This window comes from Callorhinchus milii, unplaced genomic scaffold (genome assembly GCF_018977255.1).
Source record: "Callorhinchus milii isolate IMCB2004 unplaced genomic scaffold, IMCB_Cmil_1.0 Scaffold8, whole genome shotgun sequence".
Classification (NCBI taxonomy): domain Eukaryota; kingdom Metazoa; phylum Chordata; class Chondrichthyes; order Chimaeriformes; family Callorhinchidae; genus Callorhinchus; species Callorhinchus milii.
This window is the reverse complement of record NW_024704749.1, coordinates 11142941-11168653: the sequence shown is the minus strand read 5'-3', so window position 1 is coordinate 11168653 and position 25713 is coordinate 11142941. Positions and strand designations below refer to the sequence as shown.

Genomic DNA, 25713 nt, shown 5'->3' with positions numbered 1-25713 from the left:
GGCCGAGAGCGAGAGCGAGTGAGAGACAAGGCATGAGGACACCTCCCTCAGCTCAGAGACTGTCGTCTCCATCCGCTTACAGCCGTCGCTTAAATCTAACATTCATCATAACTATCATCAACCGTAGAGTCTCGTAGCTCATGGGTTAGAGTCAGAGCCTCGCGAGCGAGAGGACCCGGGTTCGATTCCCGGGTGGGTCAGGGCGATACCTTAGGCAAGTTTCCTTGCTCCTATTTACTGCTGGGTAAATAGAGGTGCGTGTAGAGTAGGGAAACTTGTCTGAGGTTTGGCCTGGCCCGGGAATCGAACCCGGGACCTCTTGCTTGCGAGGCGAGTGCTCTAACCACTGAGCTTGTGAATGTGGAGGCTCCTGTTTGGAGGTTACCTTCACAGGTAGGTTCCTTGGCGCTCCAGTGGGGCCGGGATGCATTCATGCAGGTTAGTGTCTTGAGGCCCTGAAGATGGTAACCAGGGTTACAGCGGAAATGGGCAGAGCCCTCAGCGTGAAGGTCCATCACTGACACGTCACCAAAGTCTGGCCTCCGCGGAAAACTGCAGCTCAGCATGAACGCTGCGGAGAGAGAGAGAGAGAGAGAGAGAGAGAGAAACCGAGACAAGTCGTGGGGCAGAAATGCGACATTTCATAGCACTTTCGATGTGTTAATAATAATAATAATGTTAATCCTTGCATTTGCTATAGCGCCTTATCACGTCACTGAGACGTCTAAAAGCGCTTCACGGAATATACTGGAAAGTGTAGTGACTGTGTATTTTGTGGGCAAAACGCGGCAGCCAATTGCGCACAGCAGCGTCCCCACAAACAGCCGTGGATTGAGTGACCAAATTTTGACTGTTTCTTTCTTTCTCTCTTTCTTTCTCTCTCTCTCTCTCTTTCTTTATTTATCTATTTATTTATTTGTTGTGATCCTGTTAATACAATCAGATTGTGAACATGTCAAACCAATCTCTCTGCTCTATTCCCCTCTGGAGGAAACCTAGCGGCTCCGAACAGCTTAACGACAATAATTGTTCTTCCAATGCCTAATTCCCGGCGCTAATTCATTTGTGTTTGGTTTGAGAAGCGATAGGGAGCTGTAGCGCTCCCACTTGCTCTCTAATGGAAGTCGTTAACTGCCTCAGAGACACCACTTGTACTCTGTTTGTCAGTTAATGATGATGTCAGAAGCCAACACCGTGGGGAATGGCCAGTAACACACTCACACACACACACACACAAGGCTCTGAGCTATCTCACGTCTCTCTGCGGAAAGTCTATGACGCTCAGCAAGTTATTCCTCGGTTATCAATAACATGCCTGAGCCTGACTTAGTGGTAGCACTCTCTCTCTCTCTCGCCTCTGAGTCAGAAGGTTGGGGGGGTTCAAGCCCCCCAAATTGGGACTTGGAATCACACAGTCTAAGCTGACGCTCCAATGCAGCGCTGGGGAGAGAGAGAGAGTGCTGCATTGTCGGAGGTGCCGTCGTTCAGATGAGACGTTAAATCTCACTCCCCGTCTGTGCCCGGTTCAGGTGGACGTTAAAGATCCCTCGCGGTGCTATTCCAAAACAGAAGGCAGTTTCTCTCTCTCTCTCTCCCCCCCCCGGTGTCCTGGCCAATAATCCCCCCGATAAAATTGGTCTCTGACTACATGGCTGCGTGTGGGACGCTGCTCTGCAAAAAAAGAAGTATGTGTGTAAGAGAGAGAGAGAGTCAGCATTCTAATCTAGACTTTAATAGCGTTAAAAGTCTCCGTGAGGTGAGTGGGAGCAATCTCAGTCCATGTCCTAGTTACCACAAGCAACGACCCATAAGTCAGCGGCAACTGGCACTAAGTTGGCAAGGGTTCTCGGCCTGGTTTTCTACCCACTAAGAGCTGGGCTGGCTGCCTACATTCATTCCATTTCCAGCGGCTCCCTCATCGTCTCACTTTGGCTGCAATCTCACAGCAAAGCCCCAGAGGGAGCAGGTTCGGTGCTTCATCACAAGAGTTTCAGCGTCTAAGGAAATGCAGAGTCAGAAATCTGTTGGTTCCTGTAAATCCAGTGACTGTGGTTTCATGTCCCCCCGCGAGTCCATCGCCCTATCCTTGCCCGTCCCCCCAGAGGATTGGCTTTGAGGTTCCAATCTTGTCCTAACTTTCAAATGCCTCTGTGACCCTGCCCCACCTTTACCTCTGTGAGTTCCTGACTCAACCAAATGAAGCAGTTTTATTTGGGGGATTGTCAGCCAGGACATTAGGAGAGAGAGAAACTCCCTTCTCTTTCCTCTTTTATCTTTTCCAAAAGTACCGGGAAACGTTCACCTGAACAGCCGGACAGTCAGTTCAACATTTCATCCAAAGGACGGCACCTATCTCCCCCCCAGCGCTATGCTGAAGCTTCATCCTAGACTGGGTGAGCTCAAAGTCCCTGACATGGGGGCTTGAACCCACAACCATCTGAGGAAGGTGAGAGCGAGTGACCGAGCCAGGTCATAGGGAGAGAAACCTTGAGACTCCTCTTCGAGGAGGAAATGTTTTAAGACGCAAATAAAAGTGGTACAGTCTGAATCTTTCACTCACGTTGGTAGTGGAGTTGGAACGACCCAATGCCTCCGTACTGGAGAGAGTGGAAGTGGGTGGAGATGGTGTTGGTTGGGCTACGGATCACCTGGCCTTCGACGAGCAGCGTTTGATTGGCGAGAAGGACCCAGTTCTCCTCCTCCAAGCCGCGGATGCAAAGCAACTCGCCCTCCGACAGGTTCAGACTCTTAATCTGAAACAACACCCGATGTATCTCAGTCACAATGGGCAAGAATCAATCATGACAATCCTCGCATTTTGATCCAGCGCCTGATCGCGTCTTCCAAGACCGTCTCAAATCGCTTCGCAGGATACACCGTGAAAAGCGTAGTGACTGTATGTTTGGCGGGCAAGCGCTTCACGAGCATTCTAATCTCCGGCAGGGGCGCGGGGGACAGGAACGAGGCCGGTCCTCTAGATCGGTGACGACGTCAAACAAATAAAGCTGCCGTCAGGAAGTCGCACCGCTTCACTTCCTGAGTGTGGTTTTAATCGTGTGGATTAAAAAGTAAAAATGACGGGAGAGGACGTCAGCCCGAAACAATCGCTAGGTTAGTACGGTCAAATGATACCACTTGCATTTGATGTAGCATTTAACACATCAAAACGTCCTTCACTGTAATTACTGGGAAGTGTAGTGACTGTGTGTGTTTTGTAGGCAAACCCAGCTGCTAACTCGTGCACAGCAAAGTCCCACAAGCACACACTTGATTGTCGGCCAGGAAACCAGGAGAGAAACTCCCTTCCCTTTTTCCCCACAGCGCTGTGGGACATCTTTAATGTCCACCTGAACAGGGCACAGATGGGGAGTGAGGATTAACTGAAGGACGGCACCTCCGACAATGCTCTCTCTCTCTCTCTCTCCCCCCCACCCCAGCGCTGCTCTGGAGCGTGAGCCTGGACTGTGAGCTCAAACTCCCTGACGTGGTGGTGCGGGGCGGGGGGGGGGGGGGGGGGGGAATGGGGTGGGTTGGGGTGGGGGGCTCGAACCCACAACCTCCTGACTCACGAGGCCGGAGCGCTACCAGACTCGCACATCCCTGAAATCCACCGTTTTAATTAAACTTAGAACAAACGAATAAAAAGCCGCTTGTGTCAGGTCTGCTCTCATTAAACTTCCAGATGGAAGGCACAATTCAGGAGGCTGAACCCCCGCCAGCGGAGGCTCCGAGAGAATAGCCACGTGAGACAAGAAGCAAATAGATTTGAGAGGCAGAGAGAGAAAGAGAGAGAGAGAGGGGGAAAGAGAGAGACTTAGCACCAAACTGGCAGTAAAAAGACAAACACATCCATCTGTCTACAGCAGGTAAATGTCAACGTGTCAAACTGTCGTCTTCGTTCCCCAACATTTCAGTCAGTGATTTCCGAGTGGCGCCGTTTAATAAACCGTGAGAATTCAGAAAGATCTCGCGTCGCGTCAGGTCGAACACGGCTCCGTGAGAGTCACGGTTATTTACTGTCAACTTTAGCGACCGCATTTTGTTTTGCAGCTCAACTTTGGTCGCTTGTCTCCACGGGGTGCGTTGGAGCTCTCCGTAGCTCCGTGGTTCGAGCCCTCGCCTCGCAAGCGAGAGGACCCGGGTCCGATTCACGGGCGGGTCAGGTCGGGGCGAAACCTTAGGCAAGTTTCCTTACTCCACCCAAACACCTCTGTTTTCCTAGCAGTGAGTCGGAGCCCGGTTGTTAGCCGATTAGTGGATCGCTTTTCCGGGTGGGGGGGTAATAATCCCTTCAAAAAATAATAATAATAATTTGGTCACTCAATCCACGACTGTTTGTGGGACGCTGCTGTGCGCAATTGTCTGCTGCGTTTTGCCCACAGAATACGCAGTCACTGCACTTTATATTGTGAAGTGAAATATTCTGGATTCCACAGTCCTTACACAGATGCTGAGTCTCAAAGTCGTGTGCAGTGAGTCGGGAAAGTCATTTCATTAATTGCTGTCCCAGGGCTGGGAGATTCAATTCAATCTCTATACAATCTAATTCAATTTACATCTGAACGGCAAACCTTATCTGCTGCGGTGATTTATAAAGAGGCGGCCAAAGGAATCCACACTTCTCAAAACCTGGGGAATGCTTATAATAATAATAATAATAATAATCCTTCCATTTGAAACAGCGCCTTATCAGGTCGTTGAGACGTCCCAAAGCTCTTCACAGGATATACTGTAACGTGGAGTGACTGTGTGTTTTTTTTGTGGGCGGAACGCGGCAGCCAATTGCGCACTGTCGCGTTACTCCACGCGCAGTGGTGGGTTGAGTGACCAAATTATTTCTTTAGTTATTCGCCAATCGACCAACCACTTGATTCTGACTCACTGCTGGGCAAACAGAGGCGTGTGTGTGTGGAGTAAAGAAACTTGCCTAAGGTTTCGCCCCGACCTGACCCGCCCGGGAATCGAACCCGGGTCCTCTCGCTTGCGAGGCGAGGGCTCTAACCACCGAGCTACGGGAGGAGCGGTGGAGGCAATGAGTTGATCTGGGAGCGGTGTTGACAAGCTCGATGCGAGGCCCAAAACCAAAGCGTTTGTTTTGTAACCGCAGAGAGGAGCGGGAAAGTGCGTCTGCGCTACTTCTGACTCAACCACCAAAGCAACAAACCACTCAACCGCTGCCTTAGGACCAATCCATATATTTAACTAACTGAGCAAATCACCTCACAACAAAGCAGGAGAGGGGAACGAGGTAGAGAATGCAATTACTCTCAGTGTGTCAAACACACTTTAGGCTCACAGCACGAGTCCTCTCAACTCTGTTGATGAATTGGAATGTGTTAATTAGGTTCCTTTTTAATATAAGAATCCTCGCATTTTACGCTGTGCCTTACTGCGTCCTCGATGTGTCTCAACCCGCTTCACAGGACTTATTTCAGTCCGCAGGACTCTGAAATAATAACCCTTCCATTGGAGACGGGGTCTCGCACTTCAGGAGGACGCCTCAAAGCGCTTCGCAGGATTCGCTGTTAAACGTGGTGACTGTGCGTTCGGCTGGCCAACGTCAACAAGATCCCGGCCTCTCTGAGTAAACAACCTTTGGTGTGATGTGTCAATAGGGGCCTTTGGTGACGCTGCCAATTTCACGCTCACTTAAGCAGAGTTAAATCCATTACATTTCATTTTAGTTCCTCGCGGAACGTGCTCTTTCCGGTCTGGTTGGATCTGAAATTACAAAATTCCAACCAGACGGGTTTTTTTGTCTGAGTGCCTCAGCTAATCCCCTTTACAGTATCGAAAGCAGAAGCGACCAGGAACACTCAATAAGTTAAGGCAGCATCTATGGAGAAAGGATCCAGTGGGACCTGAAAGGTTGACTCACTTTTCTTTCTCCATAAACGCTGCCTGATCTGCTGAGTGTTCCCAGTCGCTTCTGCAATATTTTGCTTTTTGTTCCCCTTTACGGTATATATTCTGTGAAGGGCTCTGAGATGTCTTACCGACGTGGTAAGGCGCTGTATCAGATAATCAAATCCAAGGCTTATTATTATTATTATTATAATATGGTTTCTAAGTCCCAAATTACTTTTTTTTTTAGCCTTTTTTTGGTCAATTGACTTTACAGTGTATCCTGTGAAGCACTTTGAGACGTTTTAACGACATGATAAGGGGCTGCGTCGAATATTCAAATGCAAGGATTATTGGTATTATAATTATAATGTGGGTTCCAATCCTGACATTGGGGGGATTGAACCCACGACCTTCTGACTCAGCGGCGAGACCGAGTCAGGGTGACACACACACACACACACGAGAAAGGAAGGAAGAAAGGAAGGCAATCCTACCTGGAGCTCTACTCCGTAACCAGTGTAGACGGTCACGTTGAATGTGCACTCGAGGGGTCCAAATGAAGACATCGGGAGGAAATCCGCGGAATCAATGTAGCCTTCGGGGTCTGAGAAACTTACACCACACGGAGCTGGAAATAGAGGGTGTGTTGACTTAGCAAATGTCTTCCCAACCCTACAATAATCACCTCTATAGTTATCTTTTTTGGTGGTGGTGGGGAGGGGGGGGGGGGTGGGAGAGAATCCAAGCTTAGGAGAATCCTTGAATGATGTGATGTGCGGAATCAGCTTCAGTGCTGTCACGTCCCTGGGGGTGGGGGGGTTGGGGGGGTGGGGGGAGTTGGGGGGGGTGCCGGGGTTGGGGGGGGGTGGGGGATCATGTATATTGATATCAGCTTTGCTCCATATTGGCCCTCTCGCAGGGCTGATCTTCAAACCATCTGCTCTGGAATACAATGACATTCCGGGAGCGGTTTGAGAATTCTCCCGCTATCCCTATTCCGAACCGGAAGAGTTTTCCCCTCTCTCCGTCTCTCTGGGCTGCACTCAAGCCCAAATCCTGGGAAGGGGGAGCACCCAAATATTCCCTTCCCCTCTCGGTGAAACGATACCATCACGAGCTCTGGACAACTGGGGGAGGTATTTACCTGCTGTCTGTAGTGTGGTGATGGTCGTTGTGGTAACAATGGTTGTGGTGGTGGCCTCCATTTTCTCCTCTGTTGGTGTCTCTGCCCGGCCTGTGGGTGAGGCGGGAGTGAGCCAGGCAGTGGGAGGGCCAGGGGTGGCCCCCCCCATAGGGTTGGCGTTCTCCCCTGCGCGGGGCCGAGCAGACACCTCGCCAGGCATGACCGTGCCCGAGGAACCAATCCGAACAGGGGGGTGTTGGGTGGGACCATCCCAGTTGCGACGGGCAGCGGCTTTCATCGTGTGAGCTTCGGTCGCCTTGACAACCAGGTTTTCCTGAACCCCAGGACCATCGGGCACTGCCAGGGATCCCTCGGGAGAAGGCTTTGAATCGGAGTTGGAGGAGGGGGAGGGGGGCTTTGCGGGGGCTGGGGTGGGCCGCAGGGGGCCAACAGAGGTTGTTGGGGAGGAGGTGGCGGACACTGGCTCAATCCAAGACTTCTCAGGAGGAACCGGGATGGATGATGGTGGTCCTGGTGCTCTCCGAGAGAGCAGGCCCTTCTTCTGCTGGACTAGGGAGTCGAACAAGTTGACCCCAGGGCTGCTGTGGTCATTGACAGCCTCCAGCCCCATCTCGCTTGTCTCCCCGCCCCGGGTCTCGGTTGCCCAGGCCCTCGCCGGCAGATGAGAGGCAGGAGTAGTCCCCAGCTCCCCTCCAACGCCAACATCTGAGGAGAAAGCACACACGACCATCAGAGGACCATCTGTGCCTGTAACCGCGTGAGTGACTGACAAGAGCCTACTGTCCAGCGTTAACGTCTCGTCATTAATCTCCCCGTAAAGTGTCGCTGCTGATCTGGAGTCACAAAGCACCTTCACACAGATTAAACACCAACAGACAGCTTTGCACCTTGGCTGTGCTCCAGATCAGATCCCCTCGTACTGTTTTCAAGGACAAGTTGGTATTTCGTCCTATCTGTTGGTCTGGGGTAAGGCAATCGTATTGCGAGTGACCAATTTGCACACAGCATCATCCCGCAAACAGTCATGAAGTGAACGAGCAATTCTTTCTGGGGGAATTGTCGGCCAGGACACCGGGAGAAAGAGAGAGAGAGAGAGAGAGAGAGAGACGCCTATCTTTTCTTCCAACAACTCCGTGGGATTTTTAATGTCAACCTGGACAGGGCCCAGACGGGGAGTGAGGATTAACGTCTCATCCGAAGGAAGGTGTCTCTGACGATGCAGCGCTCTCTCTCTCTCTCTCTTTTTCTGTCTCTCCCCCCCCCCAGAACTGCGCTGGAGCCTGAGTCAGCCTAGACTGTGAGCTCAAAGATCCCGACCCAACCCGCTGGGCTCAGAGGCGAGATCGCTACCAACTGAGCCGGGCTGACACACATACATGAGACCAAATGGGCCGAACCATCCCCTTCAATGGAACTTATCTTGAGAGGGAGAGAGGGAGGGAGGGAGGGAGGGGAAGAGGGAGAGAGGGAGAGAGAGAGGGAGTTGGGTTTTGCACGGCACAAGGTTAAGATGAGTTTCTAACACGATAATGTATGAAAGTAACGGAAAATTGTGAATGGCACATGTTACTTCCTGAAAAGGCTAATCCCAATTCTCGATCGCAAATAAAGTATTTTTGTCGAGTCTTAGGACGGAGAGAGAGAGAGAGAAAGAGAGAGAGACCGGCCATATTGTAACGTTAATTTGAGCCTCTATAGCGCGCAGTTATTTCACGCAACAGCTGTCACTGTTCCTGTGAGTAAAGGAAACATTTTTAATCACTGCGTCTAACAGGACTCGGGAGATGTGAGGAGGTTGAAATATTTTTATTAAATTAAAAAAATGATTCGGTCACTCAATCCACGACTGTTTGTGGGACACTGCTGGGCACAATTATTATTACGAAACTCACAGGATTATTATTAAAGGTGGTATTAAAGGCTGGGTGGGAGGGGGGGAGGATGATCAAAAGTGAGGTTGAAAAGATAGGTCTTTCAGGGGGGAACTTAAATTATAATAATAATAATTGCATTTGACACAGCGCCTTATCACGCGATATCTCAAAGCGCTTCACAGGATACACTGTACAGTGAATTGACTGTGTATTTTGTGGGCAAAACGCGACAGCCAATTGCGCACAGCGCAGCGTCCCACAAACAGTCGTGGATTGAGCGACCAAATATATATAAATTTTTTGGAGGGTTTATTACCCCCCGGAAAACCAATCTGCCAATCGACCAACAACCGGGTCCCTGCTCGTTGCTGGGTAAACAACAACAACAACAACAAGATTACATGTGTACAGCGCCTTTCACGTCGGGAGGTTGTCCCAAGGCACTGGACAGAGAACAGCATTTCAGACCCGAGCTGGGGTTGGGGGGGGGGGGGAAAGGGGGCGGCCGATAGCATGGCCGAAGAGGAGGGTCTTGAGGCGAGAGTTGAAGGAGGCTAAGGAGGGGGCGAGGCGGAGTGATGGGGGATGGAATTCCAGAGATTGGGATTAAACAAAGGCGTGTGGAGTAAGGAAACTTGCCTCAGGTTTCGCTCCGCCCGGGAATCAAACCCAGTGAAATCTAAACTTATAAAAACGTGTACATTTTTTTAAGATTCAGATTTACTGTTTCCGATGACTGTTTGCGCTAACATAGACCTCGTCTGCGTTGCTGTGTCCTACGCTGAGATTCTGTGCTTCCCCTGACCTCACTTGTTTTGTGTCTGTGCTCACAGCCAAGGTCACAATGATCAATAACTCGCTGCGTCACAGTGTGCCGATACTATTGATCGCCTTGGCCACACTCTGCCGGTGAACGGCAGTGACTGTTCACACGGCGAGTGGTTGGAACCATCCGAGATGAGCAGGAAATGAACTAATTTCATGTGAGGAACGTGTATGATTTCAGCTGTTACGTGTGACTTAGAGACAGAGGCTGATGGACAGGCAACTGTGAGGAGCCCGATCCCGGGATGCGTGTCTGTGGGACTGTCAGTTGTGATTACACATACGGCAGCAGCTTCCTGACATCAGCCAATTCTGAGATTTATTTCCCAGCCAAGACAACCAGACTGCAATATCAGCGGCACGGCTACGTGTGGTTCAGCTGGTCAGGCTCCAGCTGTTACCCCAGCGCACACTCTGGGCTCTCCCCAAGCCTTGGCTCTCGCCAACCTGCGCCCAATACTCTCCGGAATTAGGTAAACAGGATGTGTCCCTCCAGGGAGAGAGAGAGAGAGAGAGAGAGCGCATTCCATTCCAACCATCTCTCTCCAGGATTTCCAAGTGTAGATGGGAGGCCTGGAATTCTCAGTTGGGTTTGGAGACTCTGAAGCAACGGTGATGGGTTTCCGTGTGTATCAGACACCTGGCTGACAATTTTTTTTTATTAACAGTCCCAGTTGCACTAATGATTATAGGAACTATGTTTGTTTTACGTTGTCACATACGTCCGCGTTCAATTTGTAGACCGATATATTTCCTGATCTTCTCCAGTTCCTTATTTGTTACGCTGTAATCACTTGGGATAACCACATCAATAAGACTTATACTATTATTATAATATTCTGTGAAACGCTTTGAGATGTCCTCCTGGTATAGAAGGCGCTGTACTAAATGGAAGTATTATTATTGCTATAATTAATCTTTAGGTCAGGAGGACCTCTGAGCTGGAGGGAGATTACTGTAAACCACCTGCCAACGTTTAACCTGCGGGAGATTCCGAAATGTTTAGTGAGTGAATCAAATGCCTCGAACGGGCATTGAACAACGACAACAACAAATTACACTGAGCTTTTCACATCAGGAAGACATCCCAAGGTGCTGGACAGTCAGGGATTTGGACCCGAGCTGGGGGTTGGGATCAGGAGGGCAGGGAGGGTGGGGGTAGGAGGGTGACAGAATTCGTGGTCGAAGAGGGGGTCTTGAGACAGACCTTGAAGGAGGCGAGGGAGTGAGGGGGGCAGAGGGGCTGCGGGATGGAGTTCTAAAGGGTGCAGGCTGACTGGGCGGGAGACATGGAGCAGGCCACTGAGCGGAGGGAGTGGACAAGTGTATATCAAGTTAAGCAAAGGCACTGAAGGCAAACGGGAGGCGTTTCTGATAGCAATGAGGAAAATAAGCAATTTTCTTCTGAAGCAGAGAAAAGGTACTGTGGGGAATAAAACAACACAATAGATTTAAAATTCTCCTTTCTTGTCACTGCAAGGTTGAAGAAGACAGATTTAGGAGCCAGCGAGTGAGGGATATGGATAGATTTATCCCGGGGGAATTGCCGTAAATATTCCCAGTGAAAAACAAGCAACAACCGAGGCAGACAGCACCTGTTCATTCCAACTGGACACCAGGAACATTAATCTCTGAGGAGAGGAAGGCGGTTTATAAAAGGAATTAATAATAACCATTGCGTTTGATGCAGGATCCTTTACATCCTGTAGCTCAGTGGTTCGTGTGCTCGCCTCACAAGCCAGAGGACCCGGGTTCGATCCCCGGGCAGGGCAAAAGCTTAGGCAAGTTTCCTTCCTCCACACACCTCTGTTTATCCAGCAGTCAGTGGGAACCCGGTTGTTAGTCGATTGACGGATGGCTTTTCGGGGGTAATAATCCCTTCAATGGTAAAAATTTCAAAAAAATAATAATTTGGTCACTCAATCCACGACTGTTTGTACGAACACTGCCGGTTGGAGTGGGCTGCCGCGTTTCGCCCTCAAAATACACAGTCACTACACCTTACAGTGTATTCTGCTGCTGGGTTCACCTACAAAAATCGCACAGTCACTACTCCCACCGGACAGTAAATCCTGTGAAGGGCAGTGACGGTGGATTAAACACAACGATTATAATTTCACGTGGGATGGATGTCTCGCAGCGCTCAACAAAGGCAGAGAAACGTAAGCTTAAACCACATCTCGATTTGTGTGCTTAGGCCAACAGCAGACGCTGACGTTATTTCCTCCCCAGTGAAGCTCCCTTCCTCAGTTCCGTCTCTGAAAGAGTTATTGCACAAGAAAGCAATTTTTTATTGTTAACAGACTGGCTCGGGCTGCACATCGGAAGCCCAATTAATCTCGTACGCATCTCTGCAATGACTCCAAGCATCAAACCTCTATCACAGACCCGACTCTTCACACAACTGGTGTGTCCTCTCCCGAAGGCTGTTATCATCCAAAGCCGTTACAGGAAAAGTCGTATTATTGAGATCGTGGCTGGAGAATTGAGTCATCACAATTGTGCTGTGTGCACATCCGCATTGCAGGGACATCTCAAAGTGCTTCGAAAGATTATTATTAAGATTATTATTGAGATTAATATTAAGCTTTCCCGGGGTAATAACAATTTGTCATTTGATCCACGATTGCTTGTGGGACACCTGCTGTGCGCAATTGGCTGCCGTGTTTCGCCCACAGAATACACAGTCACTACACTTTTTCAGTGTATCCTGTGAAGCGCTTTGAGACATCTCGGTTGGGTGGATATTCTGGAAGGATGAGATCAAATGGGCCCATTGTTGTTATTATTATTATTATTATTATTATTATCAAATACGCGATAAGGCACTTTATCAAATGCAAAGATTATCATTAGTACTTGTATTAAAAAGACACTGCGATTTCTACAACCCAGTAAGAGTCCTATAGCTCAGTGGTTAGAGCACTCGCCTCGCAAGCAAGAGAGGTTCGATTCCCAGCAGGGCAAACCTTGGGCAAGTTTCCTTACTCCTCACGCGCGCCTGATAATAATCCCTCAAGAAAAAAAAACATAATAACATTAGTCACTTCAATCCATGACTGCTTGTGGGACGCTGCTGTGCGCAATTGACTGCCGGTTTTGCCCACAAAATATACAATCAGTTCACTTTACAGTAGATTCCATGAAGAGCTTTGAGACGTCTCGAAGACGTGAAAAGCGCTATATCAAATGCAATTATTATTATTATAATCTCCACCCCAACACGCACACACACGCACACAGCTATAACACATTTATCAGCAATTATTTGTGAAATACTTGGAGATGTTTGATGTGCTAAGAGGTATAAAAATCGAAAGTTCCTCAGCAGACAGACTGGTACAATTCAAGGGCCACACAGTGCAATTTAGACCAATTTATTTCATCTCAATTATCAAGAATTGAACCTTCTGAACACTTACCTTTCTTTCTCTCCCCAGGGATTGATATTTATTGTGAAACTTTTAACCCAGAACAGAGAACCTGCTAAAGATGGATATTAAAAAGACGCCCTTTTTATCGTTGGGGAATTAAGCACCTACGCTGGAGGGCTTTGAAGTGCAGAGAGCGAGAGGGAGAGAGAGGGAGGGAGGGGGGGGAGAGACAGAAAAGGACTTTCAATAAAGAAAACATCAAAAATAGTCATCCACCCAACTGGTACAGTAACGCCAGCTCAGTGTGGATCTGCCTGGCTCAGTAGGTAGCTCTCTCTCTCTCTCTCTCTCTCTATCTCGCCTCCGAGTCAGAAAGTTGTAGCTTCAAGCCCTCACATCGGGACTCAGAGCTCCCATGGTCTAGACTCCCTCTGCAGTGCATTATTATGTGGGGGATAATAATAATAATAATAATCCTTGCATTTAATACAGCGCTTTATCACATCTTCGAGACGTCTCAAAGCGTTTCACAGGATAGACTGTAAAGTGACTTGACTGTGTATTTTGTGGGCGAAACACGGCAGCCAATTTGCACACAGCAGCGTCCCCACAAACAGTCGTGGATTGAGTGACCGCGTATATCTTGGGGGTGGGTGGGTGGGTGGGGGGAGGAGGGGTGGTTTGTCAGCCAGGGCACAGGTAGAGAGAAACTCCCACGCCTTTTCGAATAGTGTCACGGGATCTTTAGCATCCACCTGAACAGGGCACAGACGGGGGAGTGAGGTTTAACGTCTCAACCAAAGGACGTTGAGGAAGCCAAGAGGGAAGGGATGGCGCTTGCGCAGTGTAGATCCCGGAAAGCAGGGAGTAATGAGATATTAAACCAACCTATTACACAGGCAATTAAAAGATTAGCAATAACACAGGTGGAATCAGATAATATTGAGCTGTTTGATGTATGTAGGTTAGCTCCAACCTGCAGACCTCAGTAGTGTAAAACTTGTCAATGTTAGTAAAATCACAGCGTCTTTCAGAGATTTAATTTACAATGATTTCCTCCACGGGACATTTTTTTTTTTTTTTTGCAAAACACCTTGCAATCTATCCCTGACAACCATCCAGCTGACTTTGATTCAAAACATTTAAACAGGAATTAAATTGTTTTGTTAAATCGCTGAGCTGCAAAATATCAGAACGTTACAGACAACAATAATAATCCTTGTGTTTGACACAACCACAAAAATAGCACACGACACTTACAGGGAGCCGCTCATGTCGGGAGGACGTCCCAAGGCGCTGGACAGTCAGGGATTTGGACCCGAGCTGGGGGTTGGGATCAGGAGGGGTGGGGGGCGGGGAGGGTGGGGGGCGGGGAGGGTGGTGGGTAGGAGGGTGACCGAAGGCGCGGTCGAAGAGGAGGGTCTTGAGACGGGCCTTGAAGGATGTGAGGAAGGGGACGAGGCGAAGGGACTGTGGGATGGGGTTCCAGAGGGTAAATTAGATTTTTTTATACATTCGATACATGTAATAAAGCACGTTTTACAGGAGTACGTCTCAAAAGGCTTTACAGAATTCACTGTAAAGTGTAGTGACTGTGTGTTTCATAGGCCAGCACTTCAGCATGAGGTGACAAAGCCCTACATCAAATGCAAGGAATGTGAGTTCAAAGCAGAACCGGGGGCTTGAACCCACAACCTTGGCGGGAGAGGGTGTAAGTGAGGGAGGGAGCCAGGCTCAAACCCACAATTTCTACCTCAGTTAGAGCCCGGTTGTTAGTCGATTGGCGGATCGCTTTCCAGGGGTAATAATCCCTGTTTGGAGGGATTTGCGAGAGTCAAAGCTGATCTCAGAAATTAAAAAAAGCAGTCACGTCATTTGTCTCTGGTGTTGGACGATGTGGGATTTGCTTCATCAAAGAGACAGACAGAGGGGAGAAAAGCACAGGATAAATTTCACATGATTCCAAACATCAAAGGTCACTCTTTTGAAGTCCTTTCAACTTCCCCTCCCAACCCCCCCCCCCACATGCCGGCCTAACAAACCTTTCATCTCTCTGATTAAAATCCCAAACAGACTAGCATTTGTTTTTTAAAAACCCTAATCACTTAATAATAATAATAATCCTTGCATTTGATACAGCGTCTTATCAGTCACTACACTTCACAGTGAATTGCAGCAGCCAATTGCACACAGCATCGTCCCACAAACAGTCATGGATTGAGTGACCAATTTATTTATTTTTTCGGGGGGAAAGTGATCCACCAATCGACTAACAACTGGGTTTCTTCTTGGTAACCAGAGGCGTAAGTGTGGAGTAAGGAAACTTGCCAAAGGTTTTGCCCTGCCTGGATATCATAAGACCATAAGCAGGAGTAGGCCATTCGGCCCCTCGAGCCTGTGCCCCGCCATTTAATAAGACCATGGCTGATCTTCTAACCTAATTCCATGTACCCGCCCAATCCCCATATCCCTAAATTTCTCTATCGTTTAGAAATCTATCAACCTCAGTCTTGAATATGTTCACGGACTGACTGAGCGTCCACAGCCTCTGGAGTAGAGAATTCCACAAGTTCACTACCCTCTGAGTGAAGAAATGTTTCCTCAACTCAGTTCGAAAAGGCTGACCCTTAATCTTGAGACTATGATCCCCTAGATTTAGATTCTCCAACAGGGAAAATAGTCTCACGGTATCTCCCCTGTCAAGATCCTTAAGGATCTTATGGATTAATTATATATTTTCCCTAACTGCTCCAGTTAGCCACGGTTGAAACACTTTTCCTGTGGTATTTTTATTTTTCAAGGGAATATGTATTATATCTTTAAACGGTTGCCATTGCTGGTCTAATTCCCCAGTCTATTTTAACCAATCTCTCATACCTGCAAATTTGGCTTTATTTAGATTTAAGACTCTTGCTTCGGATTGAACTACATCACTCTCTAACTTAATGTTAAATTCCGTCATGTTATGGTCACTCTGCCCTCGAGGAGCCTTAACTTCCAGATTGCTGATTAGCCCCATTTCATTACACAAAACAAGATCCAGGAGCGCCTGTTCCCTGGTCGGTTCCTCAGCAATATTGTTCTAGAAAAGTATCTCTAATGCATTCGATAAACTCATCCTCTAATTTACCTTTCGCCAATTTGGTTTTCCCAATCTATATGAAGATTAAAATCAGCCGCTGTTAGTGTATTCCCCTTGCTACATCTGCCCCTTGTTGTTTCTTACCTCCACCCAGACTGACTCTACATCCTGATTTTCTGATTTAAAATCCTTCCTCTCTATGTTCGTACCTTATCCTCTATTAGCAGGGCTAACCTCCCACATCGGTTTCCATATTGTCTATCTTTCCTATTTGTCGATTACCCCGTATATATATATCAAACCCATCGTCCTCTCGTTTGCGAGGCGAGTGTGTTAACCATTAGCAGTGGAGGCAATGAGGGAGGTGTTGATGAACCAGGTTAGAGGACCAGGAAATATGGACCAGAAGGTTGTTTCTTACAGCAGAGAGAGGGGAGGAGGAAAAAGCAAGTCCGCACTACTCCTAAAGCTTCGCAGCAGCCGACCTCCAATTATTGGGGAGCTCAGAGCTATGCGATGATGAAACCTGCCGCTGTCAAACCGGGTGAGAAAAAAATCAGGGCATTTGTTTATAGTGCAAACTCCACATACGACACTTAGTAGGATGTCATCTGTGCTCTCTCCGGGCTCTGGCAATTACCAGGCATCAGTGTAGGTGCCTGGCTCTGTTTTTTTTTTCTTGATGCACATTACATTTGCTTGGGTTCCCAACCAGACTGACTTGGGAAAGTGAGATAGAGAGAGAGAGAGACACACACACAGAGGGACAGAGACTGTGAGCAAAAGAGAATGAGAGGCTCACAGAGTGGCACAGAGGCAAAGAGTGAGCGAGACAGAGAGCAAGAGACAGAACGAGAGCGGCAGAATGAGAGAGACAGATAGAGAGCGACAGAGACAGAGAGAGACAGAGAGCTTCAAGCTGCTTCACTGCAGTCGTATTAAATCTTTCCAGTAATGATTCTTTTCTGCCTATTAACAGAGCACAGATCACTACAATGTATAATTTAATTATATGTAAATTTCCTGTTCATTTTACTGCAATTTAGTTCCTGGTAATGTGTCTAATGAGGTCATAAAGGTGAGTGATAATCTTTGGTGTGTTTCCAGATAACACATCTCTCACAGTGGGAACTGCAGTCAATATTACCAGATCATAAGGTGGGTTTGGGTGAAGAAGACCCTTTGGTCCATTATTGATAATAATCCTTGCATTTGATACAGCGCCTTATCACATCATTGAGATGTCTCAAAGCGCTTCACAGGATATACAGTAAAGTGGAATGACTGTGTATTTTGTGGTCTCTCTCAACGACATGACCAAATGCAAGGATAATTATTATTATTATTATTATTATTATTATTAGAGCGGGTCCTAATGACTTCCTCCTGACTGATTCTATGTCTCCATCTGAAGCACATAAGGCAAAGAAAGAGGAAGTATTCTCATCAACTCTGTGAAATGGAATCATGCCATAGAGGTAATGAAAGCTTGGAATATACTGCGAGTAAGAATAATGCACATGATTAGATCATTTGCTGCCACAAATCAATTGTCCCCCAGTGAGTTAACGCCCACAAACCATCCATTTCCAAAGAATAGGAACAGACATTACATAGGGTTCGTTGGCTGATGTCAATGCTACTCATAAGACTTTAAGATTAATGGATGAGTAAATTCAAAGCATCATTTCCTCCGATGAACAGCCTACGTCCTGGGGATAAAAGGATCAGTGGAGTGAGCAAATCCTCGGAACTTGCAAACGTAAAACTTTTCACTCAATTGCTTTGAGTCTCAGCCTGGCTCAGGTGGCAGCGCTCTCGCCTCTGATTCAGAAGGTTGTGGTTTGTGGGTTCAAGCCCTCCCGTCCCTCATATAGTCTAAGGTGCCGTCCTTCAGATGAGATGTTAACTTCACTCCCCGTCTGTGCCCTGTTCAGGTGGATGTTAAAGATCGCTGTGGGAAAAGAGAAGGGAGTTTCTCTCTCTCTCCCAACGTCCTGGCCAACAATCTCCGAGTTAAAATCCTGGTCACTCACTTCATAGCTGTTTGTGAGGACATTGCGACACACAAATCGGCTGCTGGGTTGTCTTCCAAGATACACAGTCACTACGCTTTACAACAACAGCAAATTGCATTTGTATGGCGCCTTTCACATTGGGAGGACGTCCCAAGTAAATCCTGTGAAGCAATTTGAGAAGTTGTACTGATATGATAAGCTGCTGTAGTGTGTGTGTGTGTGTGTGTGTCTGAGGATTAGTGTAAGCAATATTACTGTTCATTCTGGGGAATCACTGTGTTGTTGCAACCTGTCACACATTGTGTGGTGTGGGGTTCAGGTCAATAATTACGGACTTTGTGTTTGATCGCCGTGATCTTGGTGTCAGCTCGATAGAAAACGCTGCCTTATTAAACAAAGCTTGTTTTTCTCTGAATTTCACGGCCCCGTTATTAACCGTTGATCAGTGATCTCATGAAAAGCATCATGTCTCACCCCAACACACCTCTGATAAAGTCAGTGGGACTCACAACATCGCCTCTCTCCTCTGGTCTCCTGTACCTCAGTGGTTAGCAAGCGAGAGGACCCGGGTTCGATTCTCGGTGGGGCAAAACCTTTAGTCAAGTTTCCTTACTCCACACCAGCAGCAAGTAGGAACCTGGCTGTTAGGCTATTGGTGGATCGCTTTCTGGAGTTAATAATCCCTGCCCCCAGAAAAATGTGGTCGCTCCATCCACGACTGTTTGTGGGACAATGCTGCCGCGTTTCGCCCACAAAAAACAATCAATTCACTTTACAGTATTTTATGTGAGACGTCTCAACAACATGATAAGGCACCATATCAAATGCAAGGATTATTATTTCTTATTTATCCTGAATAGGAGCCACCTATTTACTTGATGCTAAAGCTTTAATAAACTGACCGACTGGTGGGGAGAAAAACTACCATTTGGATCAAGGATCAGAAACTCTGTTCGCAGCATTTCAGAGTGGGCAGAATTTTTGGCAAATCCATCAATTCAGGCTTCATTCTAAAGGCGTTCGAAAGAATCTTCAGGGAAATCCAGATTCAGTATTCAACATTCAATTCAAGAATTAATTCCCCATAAATCTGCACCTTTCTGATCTCTTGCTCTCACTCACTCACTGGATCAAGGTGTAAAATCAATTACAGAAACACAACGTATCTCCCTAAAATACGTTGCGTTCTGTAATAATCTGCGAGGGTTTCGCCCACAAAATCCAGTGTCAATCCTCTTTGCAGTATATCCTGAGAAGCGATTTTGAGACGCCTTAACGACGCGATAAGCCGCTGTATCAAATGCAAGGATTATTATTATGATGAAAAGCTGCAACCAAACACGGGAGTCCCTACTGGCGTCTTGGAAACAAGCCTAGAAAACTGCTGTTTCCCAATGCCCCATAAATGTCAGTCCCGTAACAAGTCTAGTAATGGATTTCCACGTTGGTAGAATCTTAATAACCATTAACAGTCTGAGATCATTTATAACACAGGAGTCCTTTCACACGTGACATTGCCCCAGAGATGGTGTTCTGGTCAGTTGTCCAGTTCCCCCATTGAATCGTAATCACACTTCATCCTGTTACCAACTTCCTGAGCAAGAACTGTGACGCACTTTCACCCACCAGTCACGTGGTGGATATCTTACTCTCGCTGATGTCAAACAACGTCCTCTGAGGTTAATAACCCTCAATATCATGTGTCATAAAAAAATCAGTCATTCAATTTGGCTGCTGCGTTCGCCTACAAAATACACAGTTGCTACGCTTCATAGCAAAACCCTGCGAAGCGCTTTCAGACATCTCGACGATGATAGTACAAGTGCAAGCATCGTTCTTAAAATTATCAATGTCATTTGAAATGAGCACATAATAATAATAATAATAATAATAATCCTTGCTTTTGATACAGCGCCTTATCACATCGTTGAAGGGTCTCAAAACGCTTCACACAAAATATTGTGAAGTGGAGTGACTGTGTATTTTGTGGGTGAAACGCGGCAGCCAATTGCGCACAGCAGCGTCCCCACAAACAGTCGTGGATTGAGGGACCCAATTGTTTTGGGGGTGAAGGGGATTATTACCTTCAGAAAGCAATCCGCCAATCGTCTAACAACCGGGTTCCTACTTACTGCTCGGTAAACAGAGACGGGCAGCATTAGGAAACTTGCCTAAGGTTTCATCCCTGAAGGGAAGCAAACCCAGGTCCTATCGCATGTGAGGCGAGGGCTCTAACCACTAATCCACCGCACTGCCAGATGCAAGGATAAATATTATCATTATTATATTTTTTCGTCTCGATTTTTTGCACCATCCATCCTTATTAAATCCTTATTAAATTGAGGGTTTCACACAAAGTCCTCATTTTCTTTGAGGTCATTGCAAGGACAAAAGGTGCAATGGAGAGAGTGGATTCCCAGCATCAGCCTCTGTACTGCTGTGAAGCCTCTGTCACAGGCAGTTTCTCCTGAGAACTGTCCACTTGGATTTGGTGCTGAAATTGACCTCAATAATCAGACAGAACTATAACATTGCATTCAAGGGCTCAATTCCTCAATCTCCCTCACCAAGTCTTGGGTTTAGCCCACGATTAAAACAAACACACACACACACATACTAACACACACACACATATAAACACACACGCACAAATACATACAAGTACATACAGACACACACACAAACACTCGAGTAAAGCAGATTTTTCGTTGCTGTTGTTGTTGTTTTGTTGGGTTCTCTGTGAATTGCAAAATTTGTATTCAGCCCAGAATACAAATAAGGAATGTGCCAATAAAATGGGCTTGCATTTTTAATGGAAACGGAAATCAATCGTCGATTATAACAATAATAATCCTTGCATTTGATACAATAATAATCCTTGCATTTGATACGGCGCCTTATCACGTCATTGAGATGTCTCAAAGCACTTCACAGAATATATTGTAAAGTGAATGGACTGTGTGGTTTGTGGGCAAAACACGGCAGCCAATTGCACACAGCAGCGTCCCACAAACAGTCATTGATTGAGTGACCCAATTATTATTTTATTGATTTATTTTTATTGAAGGGATTACTTGTAATACCAAAACCAATAATTCAGGAGTGGTGAACACATCTATTATCATTTAATTAAAAAGAAATCCTTGCATTTGATAATTCTTGCTTTTGCCGATATCTTCCTATGTATATAACCATAACTCGAGACTGCAAAACAAGTCTAGGATTCGCTGATGTCTTGTGAACTGACGCATTTCCAATGTCCCAATGTTCTCCGTCGAGGGAAACTTCATTATTCCCTTGTCATAAAGGAAATTATACTCAGTGATTATGGTGATAAATTTTACCCAAGCTACCAGGAAAGTTAATACTCTATTTGCTCCTTTCGCATATAATATATATATATATACACACACAATACTAGTAATAATCCTTGCATTTGATATAGAGCCTCATCCTATCTTCGTGGCATCTCAAAGTGTTTCACACGATATACTGTAAATTGTAGTGACTGTAGATTTTGTGGGTGAAACGCGCACAGCAGTGTCCCACAAACAGCGGTAGATTGAGTGACCAAATTATTATTATTTTATTTCATTCATTTTTCAAAGGGATTATTACCCCTGGAAAGCAATCTTTGTTAGTTGACAGACTAACAAGCGGGTTCCTGCCTACAGCTCGGTAAACAGAGGCGTGCGCGTGGAGTAAAGAAATTTGCCTAACGTTTCACCCTGCCCGGCCGGGAATCGAACCCAGGTCCTCTCGCTTGCGAGTCGAGCGTGCTAACCAACATGCTACAGCACCTCCACAAACATATATATTACTATTTTTGGGGGGGCAACACAACATGCAAACCAGAAAACAAAAGTTTGGGTCAAGATTGGTACGATTGCACAACTCAGCACGAATGGCAAGCGCGTCTCGACGGGTTCTCGGTCACTGTTGGGGGTATAGTGTCATTCACAGTGACAGAGAGACACTTTTTCAACGGATAATCATTGCAGAGATGGGATTTCTCAACGACATGAACTGGAAAGAGACGCGCCTGTAACACTAATGAGTCCTAGGACACTGCACCTCACCAGAGCAAAGTATTGGAAAATAGTTGCATTATTTTTGTTGGGTGCTGTGGGTTTGTATGGGAACCTAATTTTACGCCTCCACACAATATTTTGCTCCAACAAATCCCCAAATCCATGTTTATTTCCCACATTTATTAATTTTTAATCTCTGATTTTTCTGCAATGACATTTTATCTCTCTTTCCTCCTACTTTAACCCCCCTCCCCCCCCAAAAAAAAAACATCCACTCGAATACAGTCACGATTTTCTAATGGATGGAATATTTGGGCGCCTTGGGATCAGATTCCATGTGGGTTTTTATCAGATAATTTTTTGTGTGTGCCAGGAATGAACTCAAAGATGATGGAAAAAGTAGGAGAAAAGAAAGAGAGGATGGAGAGAGAGTGAGAGAGAGAGAGAAAGAGAGAAAGAAAGAGAAAATGCCAATACATATTTAAAAAAAGGGAAATAATTTTTTTTTGGGGGGATATAAGATGTGAACTGAGTGGGGCAGAATATTTCTGAGCAAGACACACACACACACACACACACACAGCGAGGTAATGAGTCTAATTTGAAAAAAAATATTGTTATCTGTGCATTTTTCTGCTGAAGTCTTTTTTTGGGGGTTTAAAGAGAGAAGTGCTGTTTGCAATGAGAGGAAGGAATAGTGAAGGAGAAAGACAGAGAGAGAGAAAGAGAGAGATGCGTGGGTGGTTAGATCAATATCTCTCTCTCTACCCTTTTTTTAAAATGCATCGCAAGAATTTTACAGGGTATCAAAGAGGAGAAAAAATATATATATATACAGAGAGAGAGAGAGAGATGGGAGGTTGGGGGGAAAGGGGGTCGAAGAGAATGAATGATGAAGGGAAAGTAGGAGGAAAGAAAGAGAGAAGAGAAGGAGCTGGGGAATGAGGGAGGGAAAATGTCAATGCATGAAAGTCAGAGGTTAAATAAAATAAAAGAACTGGGAGAATTACGAAATGATGAGGGAGAGGAAAAATAAATGAGATGTGAGATGAATAGAGGGAAGAATTTCTGAACCAGAGAGATACACACAGAGGGAAAGAAAGAAAATGAGACTAATTGAGACTATTATCCATCTGTACAGTGATATCAGCCCAACAAACCCACACAATGAGGCGTGAAATGGACTCAATGACCAACACATACACACAGCAAATCCATCCACCTCTTGGCTGTATGGTTTGAATTCCTCTTACCTTGCATTTGAGCAGAGATGGTCAGCAACAACAACGAGAAAACTGCCCCACAGCTCCCCAGTGCCATCGCCAACAGCTTCCTTCAGCTTAGATTGTATTGTATTATTCCCCAAACGAGAGACAGGTTTGCAATTCAATTGCTCTTGATGTCTTGTGTTCCTGTGCCTGGTGTGTGTGTGTGTGTGTGTGTAGCTGTGGCTGTGTATGTGTGTGTCTGTGCCTGTGTGTGTGTGTGTGTGTGTGGATGTGGAGGGAGAAGAAGTGGGAGATGGAATAAAATAGCCTGGTTTTCCCTCAACAAAAAAAACAACCCCAAATCACAATGATTTTCTCCCTGTCTGACTGGTGCACATCACCTCCCAGAGACTCAGAAACGCTGTGCTGAGGAGCAGAGGAACATTAACCCACTTTTCTTAGCTGTGGAGCACTCTGCAATGGGTATTTTTGCGTCACCCTGATTTGGGGTGAGCTGCTGTATATTGGCTATAGGCAGCTTGTCTTGAGTTCTATCTGGGGCGCCTTCAACAACAACAACAACAACTTGCATTGACCCAGCGCGCTTCACCCGGGTTAGGGTCCCGGAGCGCTGGACAGTGACGGAGCATGATGCCGAGCCGGGGGCAGGTGGCCGTAGGCACTGGTCGAAGAGGAAGGTCCTTGGACGAGATTTTGAAGTCGGTGAAGGAAGGTGGGGGGGAGTGGGGTGGGGGGCAACACGGGGGGATCGAGGGAGAGAGTTCCGGAGTTTCGGGACGCAGCGGCTGAAAACGCCGCGACCGATGGTGGAACCGGGGGAGGGCGCAAGGGACGTAGCAGGAGGCCGGAGCCGGTCGAGCGGAGGCAGGGGATGGTGGTGGGTTGGGGAGTGAGCGGGTCAGACGGGTAGCGAGGTGCCAGGGCACGAGGGGATTCGAAAACGAGGGGCAGGGCCCGGACATCGATTCCGTTCGGCGGTGGGGAGCCAGTGGAGCCCGGCTGGAACTGGGGTGATTAAACATCACCCGGTTGTTAGTCGATTGGCGGATCGCTTTCCGGGGATAATAACAGCTTCGAATAAAAATAATAATTGGGGGTCACTCGATAAACGGCTGTTTGCGGGGACGCTGCCGTGCGCAATTGGCTGTCGCGTTTCGCCCACGGAATGTGCAGTCACTCCACTTTGCAGCGGATCCTGTGAAGCACTTTGTGACGTCTCGACCGTGCGATAAGGCGCCGTATCAAATGCAAAGGGTTATTATTATTATTATTAGGAAGCAGTGGCGCCACCTCTTGGCAACAGCAGGTGAAGCCCCTACGCAGTGAGCACAGGGGAGCGGAATTAACACGCAGTTAGAGCCCACACGCTCTTAAGCTAATGGACTGTGGCATTAAAACATCTTAATTTAGCTCAGTCGTACGATCAGGCTCAGAGACTCCTCCCAGCCCAGTTCGCAACTTATCTCACAAGCCTTTTGCCGTTCGTACCAAACAGAAGCCAGAAGAGAGCAGTGACGGACAGATTTACACAGATTTACAAAGGCTGTTCGGCAAGCGAGAGGACCCGGGTTCGATTCCCGGGCGGGAGAAACCTTAGGCAAGTTTCCTTCCTCCGCACGCCTCTGTTTGCCCAGCAGTAAGTAGCAACCCGGTTGATAGTCGATTGGCAGATCGCTTTTTCGGGGGTAATTGGCTGCCGTGTTTGGCCCACAAAATATACACTTCACAGTATATTCTGTGAAGCGCTTTGAGACGTCTCAACGAGGTTGATCAGGTCCTATATCAAGTGCAAGGATTATTATTATAATAAAATTTGGACCTTTTTGGACCGAGATTATTCGGGTTAAAGAGAATTCTTTGCAAGCTCTGTTTTTCTAAAGGGATCTCAGCTGGTGACATGACATTCACTCACAGGAGATTTGGCTTTGGCTTTCAAGCCAATATTATTATTATTGTTATGGGAAAGCTTGCCAGACAGCACTCTCAATGGCAAGCTATGCGGGCTTAGCCGGTTAGACTCTAGCAGTTACCCCAACGCACGCTCTGGGGTCTCTAAGCCTCGGCTCTTGCCAATCTGCGCCTAATCCTTTGCGGAATTAGGTAAGCAGGATGCGTCTCTCCAGGGAGGGAGGGAGAGAGAGAGAGAGAGAGAGAGCATTCCCTTCCAACAATCTATCTCTGGAATCTCCAAGTGTAGGTGGGAGGCCTGGAATTCTCGGTTTGGTTTGGAGACTCTTAAGCAACGGTGATGGGTTTCTGCGTGTGTCAGACATTCAGCTGAACAAAAAA

At 47.0% G+C, this 25713-nt stretch overlaps 1 protein-coding gene across 1 annotated transcript in view; it reads right to left on the bottom strand.

The window, feature by feature from the left end:
• Positions 1-23626, bottom strand: part of LOC103184080 (seizure 6-like protein) — a 34946-nt gene extending 11320 nt beyond the window's left edge. Inside the window, exons 1-5 of the mRNA XM_007901930.2 lie at positions 23449-23626; positions 6992-7696; positions 6342-6475; positions 2561-2753; positions 386-571 (exon numbers count right to left, since the gene is read on the bottom strand). Of these exons, the coding sequence (XP_007900121.2) occupies positions 386-571; positions 2561-2753; positions 6342-6475; positions 6992-7696; positions 23449-23515 (1285 nt within the window). The 5' untranslated portion in view covers positions 23516-23626. The remainder of the gene's footprint in view (positions 1-385; positions 572-2560; positions 2754-6341; positions 6476-6991; positions 7697-23448) is intronic.
• Positions 23627-25713: the final 2087 nt, after the last annotated feature.